This window comes from Emydura macquarii, unplaced genomic scaffold, assembly GCF_026122565.2.
Source record: "Emydura macquarii macquarii isolate MOO-44397 ecotype Brisbane River unplaced genomic scaffold, CSIRO-AGI_Emac_v2 contig_1551, whole genome shotgun sequence".
NCBI classification, from domain to species: domain Eukaryota; kingdom Metazoa; phylum Chordata; order Testudines; family Chelidae; genus Emydura; species Emydura macquarii.
Window position 1 is genome coordinate 21,594,859 of NW_027131688.1, and position 24,480 is coordinate 21,619,338.

The following is a 24,480-nucleotide window of genomic DNA, read 5'->3' on the forward strand; positions in this document are numbered from 1 at the left end:
GAGAGCACTGGCCATGGTGTTTTGAATGCCAGGGAGATACACTGCTAAAATGTGTATGCAATGGATTATGCACCAATTCCATAATTTTACTGCTGTGGCTCACAGAGAGGGGGATCTCGCTTCTCCATGTCAGTTGCTATAAAATATGCAGGCCACATTGTCTATCATGACCCTGATAGACTTGTTCTAGATAAGAGGCAGGAAATGAAGGCAGGCCTTTCTAACTGCCTTGAGTTCCAGCAGGCTGATGTGTATACTGATGTCTTGAGATGTTCACTTGTCCTGGATTGTATAAGAATTGAGACATACTCCCCCATCCCAACAGGGGTGCGTCCATCATTAAGGTGACTGTTGGGATTGGTCGGAGAAAAGGAACGCCTGTCTGATGTTGCGTTGGTCTTTTCACCAGTCTAGGTAATTTTTCACCATGTGGTCAACTGAAACCTGTTTGTCTAAACTGTGTCTGTTTGGTGAGTAGACTGCTCTGAGCCACCCCTGGATGCAATGAAGGCATAATCTTGCATGAGCTGTTATGAGAGTGCAAGCTGCCATGTGACCTAGGAGTTGGAGGCAGTTCTCATTGAGGTTTGAGGGCTCATTTGAATAATCCTGATGAGGTCTGACAGCATTATGAATCTCTCTACAGAAATGTCCTGGCTTTCAACAAATCCAAGGATACCCCTACAAAGCTTATTTTCTGCATGGAGGCCAGAGGGGATTTTTTGACATTGATCTGGAGACCTAATTCTAGGAACAGAGATCGAAAGCCTTTTGCATGCCTGATAGCATTTCTTCGTAAGACCAACCCTTAAACAGCCAATTGTGGATGTACGAGACTAACACAACTGCCTCTCAGTAAAGGTAAGCAGCCACCATCACTAGAACCTTTGAAAACACTCAGACTAGGAGAGTCCAAAAGGAAGCTCCCAATATTTTAAGTGATCCTGGCCTATAACCAAATGCAAATATTTCTGTGAGATGGGTGTATCGCTAAATGAAAATGTGCAAGTTGTAGGTCAAGGTCTGAAAACCAATCCTCTCAATCTAGTAAAGGAATTACAACTGCCATAGTCACAATCTTGAACTTTTGAGACTTTACAAATTTGTTTAGGAGCCTTAAATCTAAAATTGGTCTACCTCCTCTGTTTTTCTTTGGTACTAGGAAGAACCTCAAGTAGAAACCTCCTTCCCCTTGTGCTGAGCCAGGAACAGACTCTATGGTTTCTAAACAAAGAAGGGAATTTATTTCCTGTCTGAGTAAGAGCTTGTGAGTGGGGTCCCAGAAGAGGGACAGGAAAAGGGGGTGGAATCGAGGGAGGGAGATAAAGTGGAGGGTGTGGGCTGATGTTACAATCTCCAAAGCCCTTTTGTCTTAGTTATTTATTCCCATGCATGCCAAAAAATGGGAGAGTCGGTCTCCACATCGGGGGAGATAAACAGATTGTTACAGCAGGTGAACAAAAGAATGGGGAAGAGATTAGAGCCCTCAACCAGTCTGTCAGAATTGGTGTTTTGATGACAATGCTGGTTCCATATTTGGGCCAGATGGATTAGTGGTTTTCTTCCTCTGACACCTACGATTTTTTTCTAGGGGGTCAGTGGGTCTCTGGAATCCAAAGAATTGGATTGGATAGGATCTTTGGGCATTTTATATTCTATTTAAATTTTCTGTTGTTTGCAAGTGTATAAATTTCCAGAGATCACAATATTGCCCTGGAGTCTTTCAAAGGATGGAGGGATTCATCTGTGTTCCCTGAAAACAATTTCAGACCATCAAATGGGAGGTCCTCCACATTACTCTGGACCTCCCTGGGGAATGCAGATAGTTGGAACCAGGATGCCCTGTGCATAACTACTGCTGTAGAGCTAGTACGGGCAGCCGTGTCTGCTGCCTCAAAGGAATACTTGAAGGGATGTCCTAGCAAGTAAATGTCCCTCAGCAGCAATGGCCTGAAATTGCTCCCTATGATCCAGGAGAAGGTGCTGAATCAAAGCAGTAAATTTCATGCAGTTATATTTTGCCATGGGTGCCTGTAATTTTGCAACCTAGAATTGCAGGATCGCAGAGGAATAGGACTTCTGTCCAAAAAGGTCCAGGCACTTCTGGTCCCTGTCATATGGGGTTTATTTGATATGATGATGTTTTCCCTACTCATTCACTGCATTCATCTCCGGTGATTCGCGCGCACGTGTGTGTGAGAGAATAAAAATTCAGAGTCCTTGATGGGAACATAATATTTTTATCAGAACTTTTGCAAGTTGGTGGTACTGTTGCTGGGATCCGCCTAACCATCTTCACAGGCTCCAGAAGTGCCTTGTGGATGGGGAGCACGACTTTGGTCTGGTCAGTGTAGCTGACTGCAGAACATCCAGAAACTTGTGTTGAGATTCCTTGGTCTCTTCCAGGGGTATCTGCAGAGTCTGCCACCCATTTTATGAGTTGCTGGGATTGCCTGAAATCATTAGCTATAGGTGATGGTGGAGGTATTACCGCCTCATCTGGTGATGACGAGGGGGCGGTAGTTTGAGGGCTAGCCTGCTTCTCAAATGTTTTCTCATGCTGAGGAATGGGTTGGGGTGAAGGAGATTGTATGTCCCTATCGTCCCGATAGGCACGGCTCGGGGCCCTGGAAAATTGTTGTCAGTAAGCAGTCCAGATATCTCAGTATGGCCATTGTGGGGGACAATACAGGAAAAGGAGTGGCATCCAAGGTTGTTCCCATCACCTGTGATGTCTCTCCCAAAATTCATCTCTCTGTGGATATCAAAAAATGGGTTCCTGCATGGATGGATAGGAGAGCCGTGCACTGAGATTGAAAAGACTGAAGGGAGGTCCCTATCCTTCTCCTCGTCTAGTGGAGGAACCCCAGCTGAAAATGGTGAACTGGGCTGTATCCGGGATGAGAGTCTGATGACCAAATGGGTCTCAGTACCAAGAGGTGCTCGATCCCTATAAGCAGTGGAGACTCCGGTTCATCTGCCACAGATAAATCTTTCAAGTACCTAAATTCTTGGGGTACCAAATGAAGTGGCAGTACCAACAAAACAGTCTGCTTGTCTCTAGAAGCAGATGGTAACTAAGATTTAGGGCACTCTAAGGTGGCCACCGACAGATGTGCGTGCTTAGCCTTTTACAGTACTGAGGAACCTGTAGGGTATGTATTAGGTGTAGAGCTGTGTCTGATGGTACAGGTCTGGAAGAATGTATTTATTTTCTCTATGTCTGGACAATACTGAAGCTTGCCTGGAGCTGTGTTTGCTCTTAGAAGAGCTTTGGGGTTTTCCAGCCCTGCTGGTACCGGGTCAAGAAGTCAAAGTTTCTGAGATTAGTGTTGTACTGGGAGACTGGGGTCTTTCCCCTCTTTATGAGGGGAGTCAGAGCTCCTCTTCTTTGAACCTTTCAAGGAGGCTATGGAGTCTTCCCCTTTCTGGGGGAGCACTGAGCCAAGGTCAAAGTAGCCATGGATCTTTCCAGAGACGGCTGTACAGGGGAGGATGGGTGAGGAGTGGTTATCTCCTGACCTGGCTCTGAAGAGGGGTGAAGGGAACACTCCATCATAAGTAGCCTAACTTGATCTCCAAGTTCTTCCTTGCCCTGAACTTAAGGGCTAGATAGAAGTTACATTTCTGTGGGATGTGCGACTCTCCTAGGCAGTGAATGCACTTGGAGTGGCTGTTGCTAACTGGGAGAGCCTCCTGGCAAATGAGGTATTTAAACCCTGAGGAGACGGGCATGCGCGCCTGCGGAAGGTGAGCCTCTCTAAAAGGAGGAGAGGGGAAAAGAACAATCCTCTTAACTACTAAACTAATCTAATTTAACTAACTAAAAAACTAGACTGAGCTAAACTAGCAACTATGAAAAAAGTCTTTTAACTAAGGCACGCTTCAGATGAATGTGTTAAAGTTCTGTCTTGGGCTGAGGTGACTGAGAAGGAAAGGGCGGTTTACTCACACAGACACACCTAATGAAGATCTCCGATTAAAACCACAGGGGGCACATATGCACCTTAAGTGAAGCACCCATAGGGACATTATTCAAAGAAGAATCTGTTTTCAAAAGGAAAAACTCGGACCCCCAAACAGGGATGAGTGTGCCAAGAAAGTGTTTAAGAGAGCTAGATGGAAAGGAAAAAGTGGTACACTCCTTCCCATCTTCTCTCCCTTTTAAAATGAGAAACTGTGACACTTTGCAGTAAGTGACAAGGAGGAAGAACATTCTTTGACTCCCATCTAGCTCTACCTTACCATTTCCCCGTGTCCTCTCACCTCACTCCCACCCTACCAATTGTTTGCACTCTGTCCTGCACTCACTTGTCAATCCAACCCAAATGCTCACATGCTAAGTACCCCTCTTCTTCCTACCTAACTTCTCATCAGGTCAGAACTACTTCCTCAGCTCTGAATCTTCAGCCACCCTGTTCCCTGCAGATGACAAGTCCTCCTCAAATCTTCCAAATCCAGAAAGCCCATCTAGACCCAGTCCCAGAACCATTTCCCTTCCTGCCACCTCCAGGCTCAGAAGCAAATGCAGAGGTAGAAGGAAAAGTCTAGGTGCAAGGAGCAGACACAGGGAGCCATAGATTCTGCCTCTGTGGATTAATGTGAAATAACCTCACAGAAACCTTATTTCCTTCCTTTTTCCATGCATCCTCTCTTTGCTGCTTGCAATCTATAGTTATGTCTACACTGCATGCTTGTTTCAGCAGTGTGTAGAATATATACTTGAGTAGCCATCCCCAGCACAGGTTTAAGTAGCAGTATAGTCAGTGAGGCACAGCTTAGGTGAGTAGAATAGACACACCTGGAGGATGTTGGTATGTACCTGAGTAAATACCCTACAAGGCTCTCTACTTGCCCAAGCTGTGTTTTTCTGTCCACACAGTTATTTTTAGGTATGTAGTGGCCTACTGCCTCCCTGCTGCTGGAACCTTTCCTGCTGAAGGGAAAGGCTCTGGAAGCTCCCCAATGAGCCTTTCCCTGCCACAATGAAAGGCTCCAGCAGTGGGGAGCTGGTGAAGCCTTTCCCTGCTGCCTCCCCCCACTAGAGCCTTTCACTGACACATGTAGCTACATACTACTGAAAGTGGCGTGTAGTGTAGACATAGCCTGTGTTGCAGTGGCAGGAGACCCCAAAGGCTATAAGGCTGAAAATGTTACCAGGATCGCCTGGGAGCAGCATATCCAAAGACAAGCTGTGGTACAACCTTAAGGATGAAAAAATAGATCAGGCAGTCAAAATTCCAAAAAGGCGAGGTGTCCTCTTCAAAATTAAGTCTGGCTTGTTCCACAATATGCATACTTTCTGGCATGCGTTAACTAGGCAGTGATGGTGATTTACATTTCACAAGGAAAACAAGAAAAAAAAAAAACTACATGCACGAGGCCAAAGTTTAAAAAGGCACCTTCAAGCTAAGATTCTTTTGAGAAAATGCTTGAATAACTAAAAAGAAACCAAACAAGAGGGTAAAGCGAATTAGAATGAAAAAATGGAACTTAGCATTATATTGGTTTTGCATTTTTTGTAAGTGAAGAAACCAGAGTTTATTTTTAAAAACAAGATATGGGCAATCAAGTATTCGAGCCCATCTCAGACAAACAAAATAAAACCCACACCCTGCCTTAACTCTGTAGCACTAAGTCCCCAGTGCAGATACAAAATAATACCTGCATATTTTCAAATATCTCACACAATGAAAAAACAAACCACTACACACACTAACTTTAGAATAACCACGTCTGCAAAATACCAAATTTAGTGTGTGTGTAAATGTATTGTATACACATAAAATGGTTAGCTATCTTCTTTTACCATAGAGTTAAATTGCAGCTCTGGAGTCAACCCCTACCTGACTCAGCATTCAAAAGTAACAAAAGTCCAGATATTGTGAAGACACAGAACAGACTGAATTTCCAGATTAGCTATGCACTTGAAAGTTAAAGGCATTATCCAAGTGATCTTCAGTAATTCACACACACACACACACACACGCGCGCGCGCGTGCAGACTTGTGTAAAAAAAACAAATGCAGACTTTCTTCCCCAAATAATCAATTTTTTATATTGGAAATATTTGGTCTTAGTCCAGGGAACTGTGTATGTTAATGCTTTTGGAAAGAAATCTGATTTTCAACTGGCTCTGATTGCTATTTCCTGTTTTTGTCATATTTTGTTTACTATGACTGTATAAATATGATTGGAGGATGCCTGGGGAGCATGTTAATCTTAGTTACTGTAAAAGCATTCTTTGAATTGGTTTTTAAATATTCCATGAGTTTATCCTATACATTTACATACGACGCAGGGTATAGTGAGTGTATATAAAGTACTGAAGATCCTCTGATGAAAAGTGCTATCCAAGAACTATTATTTGTAAACTGGAGGAAAAATCTAAGTTATTTATGGTAGAGAATACCTTGATGCTGATTTATTTCTAAGACTTACCATAAATTTATTTGTAACTTTCAGAAAGGTGCCAACACTGAACTGCAATTTTATTGTTTAAGTTATGCGCTATTGTCTCAAAATTCGGAATGATTTTTAAGCCAGTGATAATCTGCACACTCACCAGAAGGCCCCTCCTGTGCTAAATTTAGTTTCATGATGAGCAAGTAAAATTCACATGTTCTTTATTTAGTCCATATAATACACCATTTTTAGAATTTTAAAATTAGATAAAAGAGGATAATAAATGGCAGGTGTATGAAGTTGTTCTTCATAAACAATGTCAGAACAGAAAAACTGAATTACAAAATGTTAAAAAATATGTAGGTACATTTGAACTTAACATATCACTAAAACAAAGTTACAGATATTGCCTAAAGAAAAATAATTGTGCCACTTACCTATTTTTGCTGTTTCTAGGAACTTTTTATTCTGTACATAGGACCATTCTGTACAAAATATGAAGTCTACATTTTTATTACTTATTACCATAAAACAAAATACAATGTATATACAATATTAAAATAAAGCCATATTAAAGCCACACTAAAAAGACACTTGTAATATTATTTTTGACATTCCTGATGTACAGATGTAATTTTGGAGAACATGGAAAGGTGTCAGACACAGAACTTTATGAAGAACAACAGCCACCAAAATTCTACTTTTTTACTTTTTATTTTGGATGTAGTAGTTTTAAAGTAGTTTAGTACATGACTATACAAAATATATAAATGGCGGTAACAAACAAGCCAAACAATCAGTGCTGATAATTTTTGGAATACTGTGTAGGCAAATGTTCTATGGCCCTAAATCTTAAATGTGAATTTCTGACAAACTTTAATTTTTTTAAAAAACACCATGGTATTTCCCTTTTTTTGGTGAATGTTTATCTTCAATAAAGAACAGAAATAAAATCTAGACAGTGAAAGATGTTCTTATAAGTTGAGCATTACACAATCAAACATTGATATACAAGTTTTTTCCTAGGGTAAAATAAGAGTATTCTTTCCAGAAACCTCTTGCACAAACATATTGAACACCCAAAATCAAATTATTGGATAATCTACCAGCTAAAGATGGAAGTTCAAACAATGGTATATCAAAATACATAGACATTGCTTTATACAATTAAAAAAGCACCCTTTTTCCCTCAAAAGGAGAAGGCATTTTTAAACTGTTTTAACATAGTTTATCATAATGGTAAAGCATATTCTTTTTCAAGTTTAACAGGAAGTGTTTTCACACACAGTGGAGTTTTCCACTTGAAGCTTCAGGGGGTGTTTCAATTTAGTTTTTTTGTTTTAGCAATAATTTCTACCCACTAAAATGACTTTTTTCCAATAGCTAATGTAATAAATATTGGAAATTGTATTTTCAATGCAACCAACAGACTACAACAGATGCACTACATCTGCACATTACTATGAATGTCTGCTTTGCACAATATTTTTATGGATACAGGAGACCTCATATTTAAAAAAAAATAAAACGAACTATTTTTAAAGAAGCCACATTTTTATCTTTTTATGCATCAAGTCATTAAACATTAAGTTATATTATGTTACTGCCAGAGACAAAAGAAACTAGTCACCCATTTAGAATAGCAGAACATCTCAAACAGCTGTTAAGCAGGATAAGTAAGTCAAAATACTGGCCACCCTGAGAGAAATCAAATATTGAAGACGAAGCACTATATGTTTAAAGAGATTTTCCTCCCGTGCTTTTCCATCTACAACAAAAAGCTCATTACATGCAAGTAATCTTGTGGAATATATAGCAGCATTTGAAGATCATCAGCAACTCAGATGCATTTTCATTTTACTTGTGAGGTGTATTTGTAATATATGTGCTCTTTACAACACACAAAAAATAATATTCATGTAAAACTACGGTCACTGTTTTATCAGCTTTTAAACTCACATCTTTTTCCTGTTTTACTTTATAATACAAGCTATTGGTGTTGTGTTTCACTGAAAGGCAACGAAGTTTGTCTGTCTGAGAAGACTAATGCAACTCAAATGACATCATGATATCTGTCACAGAATATTGAACTCTTAGAGCCCAAGAAAAAATGCTGAGTATTAAAAGCTCAGATAAGGGAGAAACAGTGTTTTACTAAACTGAATACCAGAAATGAAAATCAAAATATAAATATTTTTATATTCAATTTATTCCGAGTCAGGGTAGATCATTTTCATTTTAGGAAACAAATTCTTCTACTAGTTGACTTCTGGAATACTGGTGCTGTATTACATACTAAAGACTGGAAAATATGGCTTTAAATACACGTAAAGTACTAAGACATGGTATATATATGTCTTTATCCTAAATAAACAATTTACAGAACTCTTAGAAAGCAACCGTGATTGAGGATTGTCATGAAGTTACCCTTTTATAAGCTGTGTTTTATAATAGGAAAGTAAAGAACTGTATATTTTCAAAACTGCTGGTATATTACAGGACAATATTAATGTGGAAACAATTTCAAAGTTGAGAAGTCTTAGAAAATCATGTAATATTTAAATTTGAAAGAATTTTGCTTTTGAAAACACAGTTATCATAGTACCAACTATTGGTCATTCAAATGACTTCAGTTCTAGTGGAAATAACTTATAGAATGTTATTCTCAAGTATTACTATAGAACTATGCATGTTACCAACTAGCTGGTACTATGACAACACCACCAGGAAAACGTGGCCATCTAGTACTAGTAAACCCGTGGTTCTGCATATGGAATCAAGTTATTCTACCATTGTTTGAACTACTAATCTTGAGCTGCATACTGTATTAAGTTATTGCCTACAGAACTGGGTTGAAGAAAGCTTTGACTTTTTGTGTAACTGATTGGTATGGCACAAAAAAGTAAGTTCTCTACTGTAGAACTGAGTCCAGAAAAAAGTTTTCCTCCAAAATAATATTTCACTGTAATAGTCTAATGCCCATCGTGTGATATTAGCTCATCAGCTCTGCAATGGGATTCCAAGGCTTTCATGGTGTAGATATCCTGAGGCAGTTCTGACTTGCGTCGCATAAGAGGACGATCTTTTTTCTGATCTCTCTGTGCCTGAAATCAAAATGCAAAACAGTTGGCCAAAAAAGTTATTTGCCAAATACAAACAATTATTCCAGAATCTTTGCTCATGTGCCATCTATATTTACTTTAGGAAGAGGATTAAAATTTGCATTGAAAATGTTTGCCATATTTCTTCCTGTGACACAGTGTCTGAGAACACAAACCCAGAAACTCCATATTTGCCAATGTCATGTAATTATGATATGTTCTGTACAAAGTATGCTTTGTGTGGTATTATTTTAAATCTTGCTCTGCTGAACATTAATATCTTGGTGGATTGTATGTGCTACCATAGTATATGAAGTTATAAAATAATGCTGAAAATGCTACTAGAACATGTTACAAGCTGGGAAACTTCCACAAACAGCCTTTCAGATACAACAGTGGAGCCAAACAGCATTGATGGCGCTCTCTCACCCATTCAAGGCTAGTTTCCACTAGTAGGGATTTGCTTACAGTGGAGCATCACAGAGAGGCGCATGTACACAATGGAATACTGACTGACCAATGAGGACAAACCCCCTTCCCCCCAATCACAAGCACCGACTGTTCCAGCAAGCTGGAAAAGACTATAAAAGAAGGGGAGTGACTTCATGACTTGTCTTCACTCCCCCACAGCTCAACATCTGAAGAAACACCTGAAAGACAAAAGACTTTTGGATGGGGGTAGAGACGGATCTAGGCTGCAGGGCAAATGTGACCTGTGAATTGAAGAGCTGGTACAAGCAGGCTTGCACCTTCTCTCAGGATGAGATATTTCTAGATTCAAATCCTGTTAGAATTTAGACTGCATTCTTATTTTTATTTCTTTGGTAACTTCTGTTTTCTTAAGCCTACAACTGATAACCACTTACAATCTATTTTTCTGCAGTTAATAAAACTTGTTTAATGATTTATCTTAGCAGTGTGTTTTTGAGTGAAGTGTTTAGGCAATCTGTACTCAGATTAGCAAAGGCTGATGCGTGACTTCTTCACATAGAGGTGGAAGCAGACTTATTAATAAGCTTATGCTGGACAAATCCTTCTCCAGTACAAGATAGTATTATCTCAGGGTGCACTCAGTGAAGAACTTGGGATCTGTGGGGGTTACTCGCTGTCTCCTGGCTTTATGGAGGGTGAATAAGTGACTCAGTTGGGGGGGTGTAGCATCACCTGCTGTTGTGTTGGATGTTAACAGGATCTGGAGAGACTCAGTGTATCATCAACAGAAACATATTTAGAAGTCAGTACAAGCCACAAGAGTAAAGAGCACCTCAGTGGTACCCCAGATTCAAGCTGCATCAGGCTGCACGTCCATGACTTCCCTACCCCAACTATCCACACATGGTTTTCAGTCTTGAGACTATTTTGTTAAGCAAAAAAAGAAGATAAAATATTTGTTATAAAGCTATATTTGATCTCGTTATCTACATATCTAAAATATTTTCAGCTTTATTTAGTAAAATCTTATTCCTTCAATTTGTTATCTTTGCTTCTGTATGATGCAGTTGCTGATCTACCTTTTCTATACCATTCATTATTTTGTATATTCTTAAGTCTTCTCCCTAAGGTAAACAGTCCCAATCTTTCTTCATAAGTGTTTTTCCATGACTCAAATCATTTTCATCATGCATCTCTGAACCTTCTCTAATTCTGACATGTCCTTTTTAAGAAGGGGTGCCAGAACTGAATACAGTATTCCAGATAAGGGAGTATCTTTGTTTTACACAACAGCATTATAATACATTCTCCATCCCACTCCTTATGCATCTGAATATTTTGTTTGCTTTTTTGACCACTGCTGCATGTTGAAGAGGTCTTCATTGAGCTGTATGAAAAAATGCTGTATATTTTCTGAGTTGTTACAGCTAACCAGAATCCAGTAAGGTGTGAGAGTAGTTAAAATGATTCCTTCTTATGTGCATTTACATTTGTAAACATTGAATTACATCTGCCACCGTGTTGCCCATTCATCACCTAAGTTGTCTGTACTGAAGTTTCTCCCAGTCTCATTTAACTCCAATTACCACCATCTGCAAATTTTGACACCTGACAATTACTGTTCACACCTTTTCCCCAGATTAATAAATCTAATGACCACCATCAGACCTAGCTTGAGGCATTTCGCTGTTAACCTTTCATCATAATGAAAATTGACCATTTATTCCTACTTATATCAGAGTTTCTGGTCCATGACAGTACTTTGCCTCCCAAACTACTTAATTTCCTCAATAGTTTCTTGCTAGATACTTTGTCAAAGGCTTTTTGAAAGTCAAAATAAATTACGTCAACTGCTTCTTGTTCATTGACTACTGTACTGACCTGTTCAAAGAATTCTAAGAGATTTGCACAACCCAACTCTTCAGCCCAACATCCACTTCCTGATCTCCTGCTATCATGCTGTGGAGTCTTTCTGGTGGAAATCCTGTGACTAGGCTGACTTCTTCCATTATAAATTCGTTTTCTCCTCATTAAATACTACCACCTGCCTAGCTAAAAAACTATTTCTCCAAATTAACTGAATCCCATGCCTGCAATTCCAGCCACCTTTTTCCCATCTCTGACTCACTCCTCAAATGTTACCATTCCTCCTATCTTCACCTCTTTCTCCTCATAGGATCTCACCAATTTCTTCCAAGAGAAAACTGACAAAATACAATATGACTTTCTCCCTCCCCATCTTACTTTCTCTTCCTTCCTCCTTTCCCTCTTATAACTCTCACCTTTGTCTCAGACACAGAATTTTCTTATCTGCTCTCCATCTCTAACTATTCCATTTGTCCCACTGAACCCACATCTCCTGATTTTCTTTGCAATCACTCATTCCCTTCCTTACTTTTTCCTTTACCTCTTGCTTTTTTCCTTCACAATACTAGTATGTATTAGTCTCTGAAATCTTAAACCCATCCTTGAACCCGCTTGACTTTCAAACAACCAATCCTGTCTCCCTTTCATTTTTTATGTAATTGAACACACTATTTATAATGACTTCCCAAAATTCCTCTCCCACAATTCCATGCTAGACCCTCTCCAATCCAGCTTCTACTGCTTGTAGTCCACTGAAACTGCTCTTGCTGAACGGGCTAATGACCTCTTCCTAAACAAGTGTCAGAACCAGCACTCCATTGTCATCCTCCCTGACCTGTCAGCCATCTTTGACACAGTCGACCAGGATCCTCTTGAAATCTTGTCCTCCTTTGGCTGCTGTCATTTGTCCTCTTCTGGTTTTCCTCCTACTTTTCTAATCACTCCTTCAGTGTCTTCTTTGAAGGATCCTCCTCTTCTCCCCGCTGGCTTTCTGTCTGTGTTCCACAGGACTCTGTCCTTAGTCCCCTTCTCTTTTCTCTCTACAGTTTATCTCTGGGTAATCTCATCTGTAAACATAAATTCAACTAATGCCTCTACCCCAAACTCTGACTAAAACAGAGCTCTTCATTCCCCTCCACCTCTCCAACCTACTCTTCTACCTCTTTTCTTGATCACTGTGGACATCGCTATCATCTTGCCTGTCACTCAAGGCATCACCTTTGACTCAGATCTCTCTTTAGCGGGTTCTTTCTGCAGAACGTCTCTAAGATATGGCCTTTCCTATCCATCCACACAACTAAAACTGTCTTCCAGGCTCTCATTAGCTCATGTCTCGATTACTGCAACATCCTTTTCTCTGGCCTTGACAAATGCAACCCTGCCCTACTAATATCCAATCAAAATGCTGCTGCAAAGATAATTTTTGTGGCCCGGGGCTCTGACCACGTCACCTCCCTCTTTGTACCTCTACACTTGCTCCCCTTTCTCTATCACATCAAACATAAGCTATTTATTTTCACTTTCAAGGCCTTTCACGGTTTATCCCCACCCCAACTACCATCTTGCATTCACTATTGACAAGTCACCTCCTACCTCTGATCGGTCTATGATGCCAGCCTTCATTGCCCACTTATGTTTTTAACAAGCACCTTCATGCTTTCTCCTATGCTGTTCCTCATGCTAGGGAAGAATTCCCTGTAAACATCTGCAAAGCCTTTTTATTATTTTCCTTCAGAATCTCTCCTTTGCCATGATGCCTATGAAAAGCTTGACAACGGTGAGGTTGCTGGTGTGCTGATACCGCTGCTTGTCATGCTGAGCAATAGTGACTCCTTGTTTCCTTGTACTCCCCCGTCAACTTCTGTTTGCTGTCTCTTGTTTTATATTTAGACTAAACACTTTGGGAAAGGGATTGTCTTTTTTTGTTCTGTGTTTGTACAGCACTTAGCACAATGGACTCCTGGTCCATGACTAGGTTTCCTAGGTGCTACGATAATACAAACAATAGATGTTAATTCTGTTTTTAACTATTTCAACCAATTTATCAGATATGGAAGAAAGGCTTACTGGACTATAAACTCCCTGGGTCATCCCATCACCTCTTTTAAATATATGCCCCCAATCTTCTGGTATGGTAGCTGATTTTAATGAGACTGCATATCACTCTAAGTAGGACTTCATTCTTAAAAGTTTCATCTGAACTCCTGGACCTATACCATCTTGTCCTAGTGATCTGCTTTATAATTTATAAACTTGTTTCAGTACCTCTTCTTTTAATAGTCTTTGATTATATCTAATCTTTATTATCGAAAAACAAATTATGTTGAGGACTGATGCAAAGAAACTATTTAGTGTCTCTGAAAAGTCTTTATCCTTAATTGGTTCCTTTTCCTGATGGTCAGCCAGCAGACCCATTGATTCTCTTGCAAGTTTTCTGCGTCTGATATAATTCTATTTACTCTTTAAATACCATCCTAATTTCCTTCTCATATATTTCCTGCCATAGTTCAAACTCCTTTCTGTTGGCTTCACTAAGGTTTGATTTCTACTTTTTGAAGGACATTTAACTCAAATAACCTCATGAACCTTAGCCATGCTTGTTTACTTCTTGCCATCCTGCTCCTTTCTCTGTTTAGAAATATGCATCACCCTGAGACTGTTACTGTATCTTTAAGTAGCCTTCATACTAAATCTCTTTTAATTTCTTTCTTTTATGAGGTGAGGGACCTTTTGATTAATTTTATTTTTGAAATTCCTGCTTTCTGCACTGATGGTATGGATTTTAAGTTTATGTGGCTATGGTTCCTCTCCCACTATTTTTTCTTTCCCAAGGACCCTACACTTAATTATATTGCTCTTTGGGGCAGGGACTGTTTTTTGGTTGTTTTTGTACAGCATCTAACACAATGGGTTCTTGGTCTAAGACTAGAGGTATTAGGCACAATGGTAATACAAATGATAAAACAATGATCTATTCTGAACACTATTCTGAACATGTTTTATGCTTATTCTTTTTATATAATATAGTATATTACATTATTATATATATAATGTTTTATACTTACTTCTTGAACCAACTCCTATGACTTGCTTAGGACTAAGTTGAGCATAGCCTCTCCTATTCTGAGCTCTAGAACTTGCTGTTTGCTTAAAGTTTATTTAGATTGTAATCTCTTCAGGATAAGGATTGTCCTTTACCATGTATCTGTACAGTTACTAGCCAAAGGGACCCACACCCTTGGTTAAGGATTCTAGAAGCAATCAGAATAAAAGTGTAGAGAAATTGTCTCTCTAAACCATGTTCAATTGTAACCTATAACCAGTTTATAGGTGAGTAGTTCAAGTTCCCCAATTATTATCATTCTATTAAACCTTGTTGCTTCTGATCTCATCACATTCTATACACTATATTCCTTTTCCTGACCTGGAGGCTGGCAGTATAACCCTACTAAAATATTTGTATTCTTAAGATTTGGAATTTGTATCCATACAGATACCACAATGCAGTTCCCTCAACACCAAATATATCACTAGATTCTGTGGACTCTTGGGCCTGGTCTACAGTGGCAATGGAGGTCGACGTAACGCTGGTTATGTTGACCCCCTAAAGTATGCGTCTCCACTGGTAAGTAAGTTCTGTCGATTTAAAGCACAGTAAAAGTTGACCTAATAAAACTACCTCTACAAGTGGCGTACCGCTGAATTTGAATTCCATGGGTCGAATTTGCATCAGTGTAGGCAGAGCACAATGTAAATCAACAACATTGGCCTCTGGGAGGTATCCCATAATGCCCCGTTGTGACCACTCTGGACATTAACACTTTGCTGTAAAATGGCCATGTAAACAGGAAATAGCTCTTCCCCTCAAGCTCCAGGAAATTTTGAATTTCCATTTCCGGTTTAGACAGCGTGGAGAGAACGTTGTAGCTGAACTGCTCATGGCGACTGCACAGCCCAAACACGCTCCAGCTTGGAGTCGACCAGAGGTCTTCGATCTCATCGGTTTGTGGGGTGAAGAGTCTCTTCTGGCTCAGCTCCGAGCCAGCAAAAGAAATTTTGATATATATGAGAAGATATCTTGTGGCATGTTGGAGAAGGGGCACAACAGGGATGCACAGCAGTGCCGCATTAAGATCAAAGAGCTGAGGCAGGCTTATCAGAAAACTAAGAAAGCTAACAGCCATTCTGGCTCCTCACCAAAAACATGCTGCTTTTATGAGGAACTGCATGCAATTCTCAGTGGTGACTCCACCACTGTGCCACCACGCAGCATTGATACCTCCGAAGAATCCCAGTGCAGGATGAATGAGGAGGACTCTGTGGACGAGGACGATGAGGATGAAGAGAGCAGGGTGCAGAGAGCAGGGTATCCATTCTCCCTGAGAGCCAGGACCTGTTTATTACCCCAGAGCAGTCCAGCCACACACAAGACAGCAAGACTGATCGAGATGCAGGGGAAGGCACATCTGGTAAGTGTGTGTAGCAAATCTTTTTTTTTTCTTTTTTTTGCGGTTATGTCCCCAGTCCAGCTTCTTAAAAGGAGTCTGTGTTATTGAGGGGAGGGTCTTACTGGGCGGTGGCAAACTTCAGTGGAGAGTTACTCCCGGAATAGACTATTTATGTGCAGAAGTATGCTCCGAGAATCCTCTCTGGATATCTCAAGGAAACTTTCATGTAGGTAATCTGTTAACCTTTGCAGAAGGTTTCTGGGGAGGGCAGCCTTATTTCTTCTGCCACAGTAGGATACTTTTCCTTGCCACTCTGCTATTAAATGAGCAGGCATCATCGCAGAACACAGCATAGCAGCATAAGGGCCAGGCCTGTACCCCGATGCTTGCAGCAAATCTTCCCTTTCTGCCTGCGAATTATTCTCAGGAGACTGATATCACACATGGTCACGTAGGGAAGATGGCGCAAGTTTAAAGTACCCAACCAATACAGTCACTCTGTTTTATTCTTCTGCCATTGAAGGGATCCCTGGGCGCCTCCACAAGACTATTCCTAGTCCTAGTACTGTTGCAATGTGCATTATGGGCTGGGACACTGGTTGCCCTATGTTTTCTGCTGCTACAATTCACCCACAGTGTCCTCTAATCTGTTCTGCCCACCTCCTCCCAAACTGGTATTTGGCGTGTTACAGGGGAGCCCGGTGATCCCTCTCCTTGCTCAAGTGGAGATTCTGGATTTTAGTGCTAATGAAACCTCTCCATAACAGATGCAAGGGCCCATTGTTTACCATGTCTGTCCGACCTTTCCGAGATGTACAGAATGGAATGCAGGTCTGGGCTTAGCCTTATGAACATGAAGGGGAGTACTTTTTACATTGTAACATTTCCTTTACTATTTTGGGTCAGCTAACAATGGCAACTTTGTGCTTTGCTTATCTTATAGTAGACACCTCAGCCTTTGGCCCCCCTGCCGAACTCCAGCTGAAAGACTTTCCCAGATTAGCAAGCAGAAAAAAAAAAACACAGGATATGTTTAGCGAACTAATGAACGCCTCTGCGGCTGCTCACACAGAACTCAGTACCTGGAGGATGTCCTTGTCTGAAAAACTAGACATGGAACACAGAAGATCTGCATAAGAGCAGGAGAGTGATACGCAACAGGAGATGTTGCGTATTATGAGGGATCAGTCCGACATGCTGAGGCATCTGGTAGAGCTGCAGGAAGAGCACCCCGTCCAAAACACTCTGCTGCCTACCACTTTGTTATAAGCCCCCACTCCCCCAAAGCAGTCTAGGAGGAGACTGAGCAGGGTGCAGTACATGCTGCACTCCGCACCGGCAGAGGCGAGCAGAAGGACGCGACGGTCCCTTTAAGAATTGCATGCAACCACAGTTGTTTACGCAGTGACCCTTTACAATGTTAAGTTATCCTCCTTTCCCCCCATTAAAACGGGTCACAAATAAAAATTTGTAGCATTAAAAACATCTGTCTTTATTCATTCATAGCTTGGGTGGGGAGAGAAAGGGAGGGGGCCACTGGAGTGAGAGTGGAGGATGGGAAATAAAGGCATAGCAGACATACATTATTGCAGTTCACTGCAAAACCGGTTTTTCAATGCTTCCTGAAGCTGAAGCACTCTGTGGTTGGCTCTGAGCGTAGCGCTGGAATTTGGCTGCTCAAAATTTGCAGCCAGTCTATCAGCCTCCACGGCCCAACCCTGGGGGGCCTTTTTCCCCCTTTGTTTTACACAAATTATGGAGTACACAGCATGCAGATATTACTGATGGGATGTTCTTTTCACTGATGTCAAGCCTAGTAAGCAGACATCTCCATCTGGCCTTAAAACGGCCAAATGCATATTCCACCACCATTCTGCACTTGCTGAGCCTGTTATTGAAATGTTCCTTCTCGCTGTCTAGGTGCCAGGTGTAGGGCTTCATTAGTCTAGGGAGCAAGGGGTAGGCAGGATCCCCCAGGATCACTATTGGCATTTTCACATCCCCAATGTTTATTTTTTGGTCAGGGAAGAAAGTGCCCGCCTGCATCTTATTGAATAGACCCGAGTTCCTAAAGATGTGTGCGTCATGCACCTTTCCAAACCACCCCACGTCGTCGGTGAAACATCCCCCGTGATCCACAAGTGCCTGCAACACCATTGAGAAGTATCCCTTCCGGTTTATGTACTCTGTGGCAAGGTGGTCAGGTGCTAGGATAGGGATATGCATGCCATCTATTGCCCCCCCCACAGTTTGTAACCCCATTGCGGCAAACCCGTCCACTATGTCCTGCACGTTTCCCAAAGTCACTGCCCCTTCTTAGCAGAAGCCTATTGATGGCCCTGCACACCTGCATCACAGCAGCTCTAAAAGTGGATTTACTGACTCCGAATTGATTCCCAACTGTAGCAGTCTGGGGTTGCCAGCTTCCATAGAGGGATAGCCACTCGCTTCTCCACTGTTAGAGCTGGTCTCAAGTGAGTATTCATGCATTTCAGGGCAAAGGACAGCTCTGCGCAGAGTTCCAAGAAAATGGCCTTTTGCATACGTAAGTTCTGCAGACACTGCTCATCATTCCATATCTTCGTAACGACATGATCTCACCAATCTGTGCTTGTTTCCCGGGACCAGAACCAGCACTCCACAGACTAAAGATGATGCGTGACAGCCTGCAGCAAACAGGAATTGTTCCACTCTATGGCTTGTAGCAGGGCGGCCTCAGTAACATGCTATTTCCATGCTGTGGCTCTTCTCTTGCCTTTGAAAATACTGCAGGATAAGCCGTGAGGTATTTGTGATGCTCACGATAGTGCTGAGCTGAGCGGGCTCCATGTCTCTCTGGCAACGGCATGCACACAGCAGAAAAAAATGGTGTGAAAAAGCGTTTGCAGTTTGTTTGGGATAAGAAGGGAGGAGGAGGGAGCATGTTACATCATGGGAGGACGACAAGCTTCCCAAAAGCCTCTGCAGCTAGTTGCACTGTGGGATAGCTACCCACAGTGCCCTGCTTTGAATGTCAAGTGGGGATGCAAGAGCCTCACGCAAGGAGCGTGGTGTGATCACGCTCTTGCGACTTCTAAAATTCGGCAGGTGAAAGTCAATTTAAAGGAAATAGACTTCAGTCTGTAGTGCAGACATATCATTGGATATAATGCTACTTCCCGCACCACTTCAATCTGATTTACATTTCCTATATAGTTTAAAATCCACTACCAGGCATTCTATTTAATGTATTTTGCTTTTAAGCTTCTTGCAGTTGTATATAGACATTTACAGTCATCGTTGATTATATGCCTATTTTTAATTAAAATCCTTAATCTGACCATTGTTGATTTAACAGAGTTTACCTCTGTGATCTCAACCTGTCCCTGCTTTAGGTTGGTTGTTGTCTCTGCCCTAACCTTTGTTAGATCCAAAGATACATTTGTATTACTGATATTCCTAACAGATGCCTTTGTTAGACTGCAGTGCTCTGTGGCACCTATCAGCTTTCCTTCAGCTCCTAGTTTAAACAAGTTTCCCAAACTTTATTCATTTTGTGTGCCAGAGCCCTGGTTCCACTTTAGTTAAGCTGGAACCCATCTCCCTACACTCCCCCTGCCTTTTTTTTAAAATAAGTACTGTGTTCCCCAGTGCCTGAAACTCTCCTCTTTAAATCCTTGTCTTACCCATACATTGAGACATTGAAGTTCCCTTGACCAGCTGGCTCCACACATGGAAATGGACGCATTTCAGAGAAAGCTATCACAGAAGCTCTGGACCTAAAGCTTTCTTGTTAACAATCTGAATTTAGCTTCCAAGACCTCCCTAGGTTACTGGTACTAATACATACCATAACAACAGACTGCTCCCCAGCATTCCCAAGAAGTCTGTCCTATGACATTTGTCACCCTCACATCCCATAAGCAAGTCACTGCACAGCTCTCATGGTTGCCACATACACAGCTGTCTGTGTTTCTATAGATCAAATACTCCACTATCATAGCCTGCCTTCAACTTTAAAATGTAACCCTAGCCCCATGAAGTGACCTCTCCTCCCCTGTGTGTGTGAAGAATGATGCTCCTCCTCTACGTCAGTCAGAAAATAATTCCCAGCTAGGTTTGTCTTCCATCATGAGATGTTCTGAGTCCCAGTCCAGCGGATTACCCACAAGACCACCCCAGTCTGTTCTAAACACCAATGAGAAGGCAACTATTTTAAAATCATTATAGTAGTAACAGTTATTCTATTGCACCAATATATACCGTATAAATTGTTACTATCGAAGTACATATATAGTCCCCATCACCATAGTAGGAGTTCATCCCAAATACTTAAACAAAAACAAATCTTTCTTCCTTCCTTCCTATCCTGCAGGAGAAATAGCTTGATTAGTTTACAGAATTTTGTGTGTGTTAAAGAGAGGGGTTGTACTGTGTGTGTGTAAACTGAAAAAAAATGAGTTTGCATTAAGTTCTGAAAGTGGGGAGGACTGGTTTTCTCTCTCAGTATAACAGGAAAACAACAACAAAACAAAAAATAAAACATCCCAATGAAAGTTGTCCTAGGCTTTGAATAAATAATTAAAAATTTATTCTACACCATCAGAGTTTGGAGCTAGAAGAAAAAAATGCCTTTTTTTTTTTTTTTGCTTTACGCATAAGGAATGAAAATTAAATAAGTCAACGAATCATTCCATATCAGTGATTACTTTTCACATTTTCCCTTCTATAGCTTCCTTATTTAGTTAGTGTCTCCCAAAGATAAGCTTTTATATTTTAAGATTTAAAAAAAATATTCTATAAAGCATCTTCTCAAGAAAGTTGTTCCAACACTAACTAATACCTTTCTTTGATAGGGTCTTTTGTATGTATGCAAATCTAAATGCACAAGACGACTCAACTGAACAATAATTTTGACTTTATTTCACATGTAGTTTCTATGTTTTGTATTAATTAGTCAGTTGAGTATCTTTACATCATGTGCAACAGACATTCTAAGTTAAGCTAATTACTGTGTTAAATTCCTTTTCTCAATTGCTTTTCATGACGCAAAAGTTATGAACCTGGAAGCCATTCTGGCTGTGGTTTGTCTTGAATTGTTGGAATCCAGTTCACATGCAGAAATTAATATAAACAGGATTTCTGATACCTATCCTATAAAACCAGCAAATATCAAGAAAAAAAGTTACAAACTTTTCTATTTGTCCAAGCAACAATATGTTATCAATGCACTGTAACAACCCCATTGTTCCGGTTGTGATGAGTGTTCCATTTACAGCAGGGTTTAAATCCTTAAACATGAACAATCTGAGAAATCATTTTCAAATGATTCCAAGGACAACCAACTTTATTTCTCTAGGCACTTTTTACACTCCGGTGCTTTCTTGGTAGAATTTGAAGATTTTAAAATGATTCCTCTTTCAAATTTCTAAAGAATTTTCCACTTTTTCAGCCTCCTATAACTGTTTCAAAAGTCAAACATTTTTCATAGGGCTTTGGCCTACTGAAATGCCAAAGAGGGTAATTTTGGGGAAAAACACAAGCAGTTATTTGACTTGTCCACCATGGAAAAAAGTTACAGTGAATAAAGTCGCTGGATCTTTATGAACTTCTGCTTTACAACACAGCCACCCTGGCTCTGTCATCCAGCCTTCATTTTCTCTTCATGACTAACTAGTCCTATTGATCTGAGTGCCTCCCTGTTCTGGAAAAAAAACCCAAAAAACCCACTTACCAGCCCCTCAACCTAACTGTCTCTATGCCTCACACCTACTTCTCGGACATGTTAAAGGTCTACAGTGATAGTCCAAGTTGGCCTACGTGGTAAGATTAATCAGACCAGACCTTCCCTGTGATAAGCCACAGGAGTTTCGTCAGATGGAGAAACTTCTTCTGTAGCAGACTGACCATCTTAACTTGCCTGGCTACTTTGCTTGCAAGTCCCACATACTGTGCTTAAAAGGGGGCATGGGAGAAGCATAAAAGCAGCTAAAGATATCAGGGAAGTGGACAGGACGGAAAGGCTGGTGAGTTAGGAGTGAAGTTTCCTGCTGGCTCTTTGGAACCATTATCCACCCCTTTCCAGCTCTGTTGCCCAGTCTAGTTCTCAGGTTCTCATCCTCAGCATGGCTTCACAGTTTCATTGCCTCCTTCCACATCCTGAACCCCATTCCACACTTAAGAGTTTTGTTTACTCTGTTATGAAGAAATAAAAGAATAACGTTGACTTCTGGTGTTTGTTCAGAGACTAGCACAAAAGAGCTTCAATCCCGCCTGGGTTTCTAGGGGCTACTACAATGAAAATAATAATGGAGCCTTGCTCTATAATGCAGAGAGGGATGTGGCATCCCCCTGCTTAACCCTATCTTTGACATGCTTGCCTGCACAATGGAAAAGCAACTTTTTTGCTCTGTGTGATGCTTTACATGTGCCTATAAAGGGGGCCATAAGATTTGCATAAGATCTACAGAACAGCAAGTGCAGTTCTTTGAAGCCAGTTTGAATTAGCTTGCCTAGTGGAAATTATATGAAACTGAACACACTATAGCTCATGTATCCTCACGAAGTTTCCTAGAAGACCTAAATATACACTGTACACAAGAAATGACCCCACAAGAGCCACTCAAGGGCAGCTCCATCCACCCTTGCCAGTATCTGCAAATGGTTCAACAAAATCTTACAGCCAACTAACAGATGTAAAAGAATCAGCAGAGACACTACATTTTCATCTTCTGCAAAAATGTGAGATAGGACTCAAGTAGACAGTTAGGCAGATTGCCAACATCAGAGTTAGCAACAGCAGTAAAAGATTACATTCAGCCTCAGTGATATGAACAAACTTAAGGGAGTGTACTTTACAGAAGAAGAGTAACACAAGAACTTTGGTAATGACTAAGTCTGACTATATTTCTTATAACCTCACCTTCGTGCAAAGAAGTTGAAGTGTAGAGAAAAGAACTTGACACACCCTAGCCATCCTAAGACTCATTGACTACACTATGACATGAACAGAAATAAAAATGTTTTTGTAGAAGAATCACAAAACATGCAGGAGAAAACAGGCATTAGAGGTAGAATTTTTATTTCTGGCTACTACTATATTTTTTTGTTTTAAGCAGCAACTTTGATGACATTGATTATTGTAGGATACCATGGTTAACAAATGATGAAAATACTACTGAAGATGATTTCTAGGGTTAATGGGTACTGTTGTTTTTAAAAAAGGTAACTGCTATCTTTTGACTGGTTAATATTTACAGTGTGTGTGTATATATATATATATATATATATATATATATATATATATATATATATATATATAAATTAAGTTTGTAGAGAATAAGTTTAATTTTTTCATATGGTTTTTACCTGACAAGCCTCCTCTTTCACCGTCTTTTTCAGCATCTGCAAATCTTCAATTAAAGGCCCATCTGTTTCCATTGCAACAGGACTGTTCAGCACACTGATGTCACTATATGTTGAGTACTAATAAAATGCAAATTATTAAAATATAATCATTGTTAGCAATGATAACTGTATATTAAGAGTAAATCAGAGCATTTAATTGGCAAGATTGTTCATTTTAGACTAGCTTCAGTTTAATTTGTTTTAATGCATCAAGAATTAAATTAATTATGCTCCCAATCAGAACTGAAGTATGATAGAAAGACAAAAAACTGAGTTTCTATAACCTTGGTTCTGGCAGAAATGTAATACTTGAATACACAATTAAAGTAAAAGGAACAAAATTATACCAGGAACATGTATGAATCAGAGTTTTAAAGGTGGAAGAATAAAATAAAGTTTCCAGTGTTCACACTCTGTTCTGCTAAATATTTAATTTAAATGGTATTAGACACACAGTCAAATAATTTCTGAACAGTACAGCAACAGAAATAATGGTTTTGTATTTGTAAAGACGAAACAACATTCAGAAAGACCAAGTTTTCCTATGGTATGCTTTCACAATACAATGAAGAGTATAAGTACTTCTCTTTTAGAAATATAAAACAGTAACATACAGTACCTTTGCTGAATAAAAAAAGACCTGTCAAATTAAACTTTACAGAACCTAAACTTTAGCATAGAGAACTAGTTTGCAGAGATCCTGACAATTACAATATTTATCTTAAATCAGATGATCTATTAGTACCAGTAAGACCAACAAAGAAAAAAACTGCTGTGTGTACACACACCATTTTAAAACCTATTAAGATTTTTCCACAATTATTTTAGTAACCGAATGTGAT

The 24,480-nt window shown here is 40.2% G+C and overlaps 1 protein-coding gene and 1 long non-coding RNA gene across 9 annotated transcripts in view; one reads left to right on the top strand and one right to left on the bottom strand.

Moving 5' to 3' along the window:
- The window catches only part of LOC137157643 (uncharacterized), a 30,441-nt gene extending 6,440 nt beyond the window's left edge, over window positions 1-24,001 (top strand). Inside the window, exons 3-4 of one of the 3 annotated variants that reach the window (XR_010921166.1) lie at window positions 647-861; window positions 23,633-24,001. This is a non-coding gene — a long non-coding RNA (uncharacterized lncRNA). Of the gene's footprint in view, window positions 1-646; window positions 862-1,162; window positions 1,797-15,297; window positions 15,802-23,632 lie in introns of those variants that run through there. The other 2 variants (XR_010921168.1, XR_010921167.1) reach the window with 2 other exon arrangements.
- The window catches only part of PPP2R5C (protein phosphatase 2 regulatory subunit B'gamma), a 234,919-nt gene continuing 217,341 nt past the window's right edge, over window positions 6,903-24,480 (bottom strand). For 5 of the 6 annotated variants that reach the window (XM_067555048.1, XM_067555043.1, XM_067555042.1 and 2 more), the window contains 2 exons: window positions 23,600-23,716; window positions 6,903-9,509 (listed from right to left, as the gene is read on the bottom strand). In XM_067555048.1, the coding sequence (XP_067411149.1) occupies window positions 9,378-9,509; window positions 23,600-23,716 (249 nt within the window). In that variant the 3' untranslated portion in view covers window positions 6,903-9,377. Of the gene's footprint in view, window positions 9,510-21,152; window positions 21,386-23,599; window positions 23,717-24,480 lie in introns of those variants that run through there. The other variant, XM_067555044.1, reaches the window with a different exon arrangement.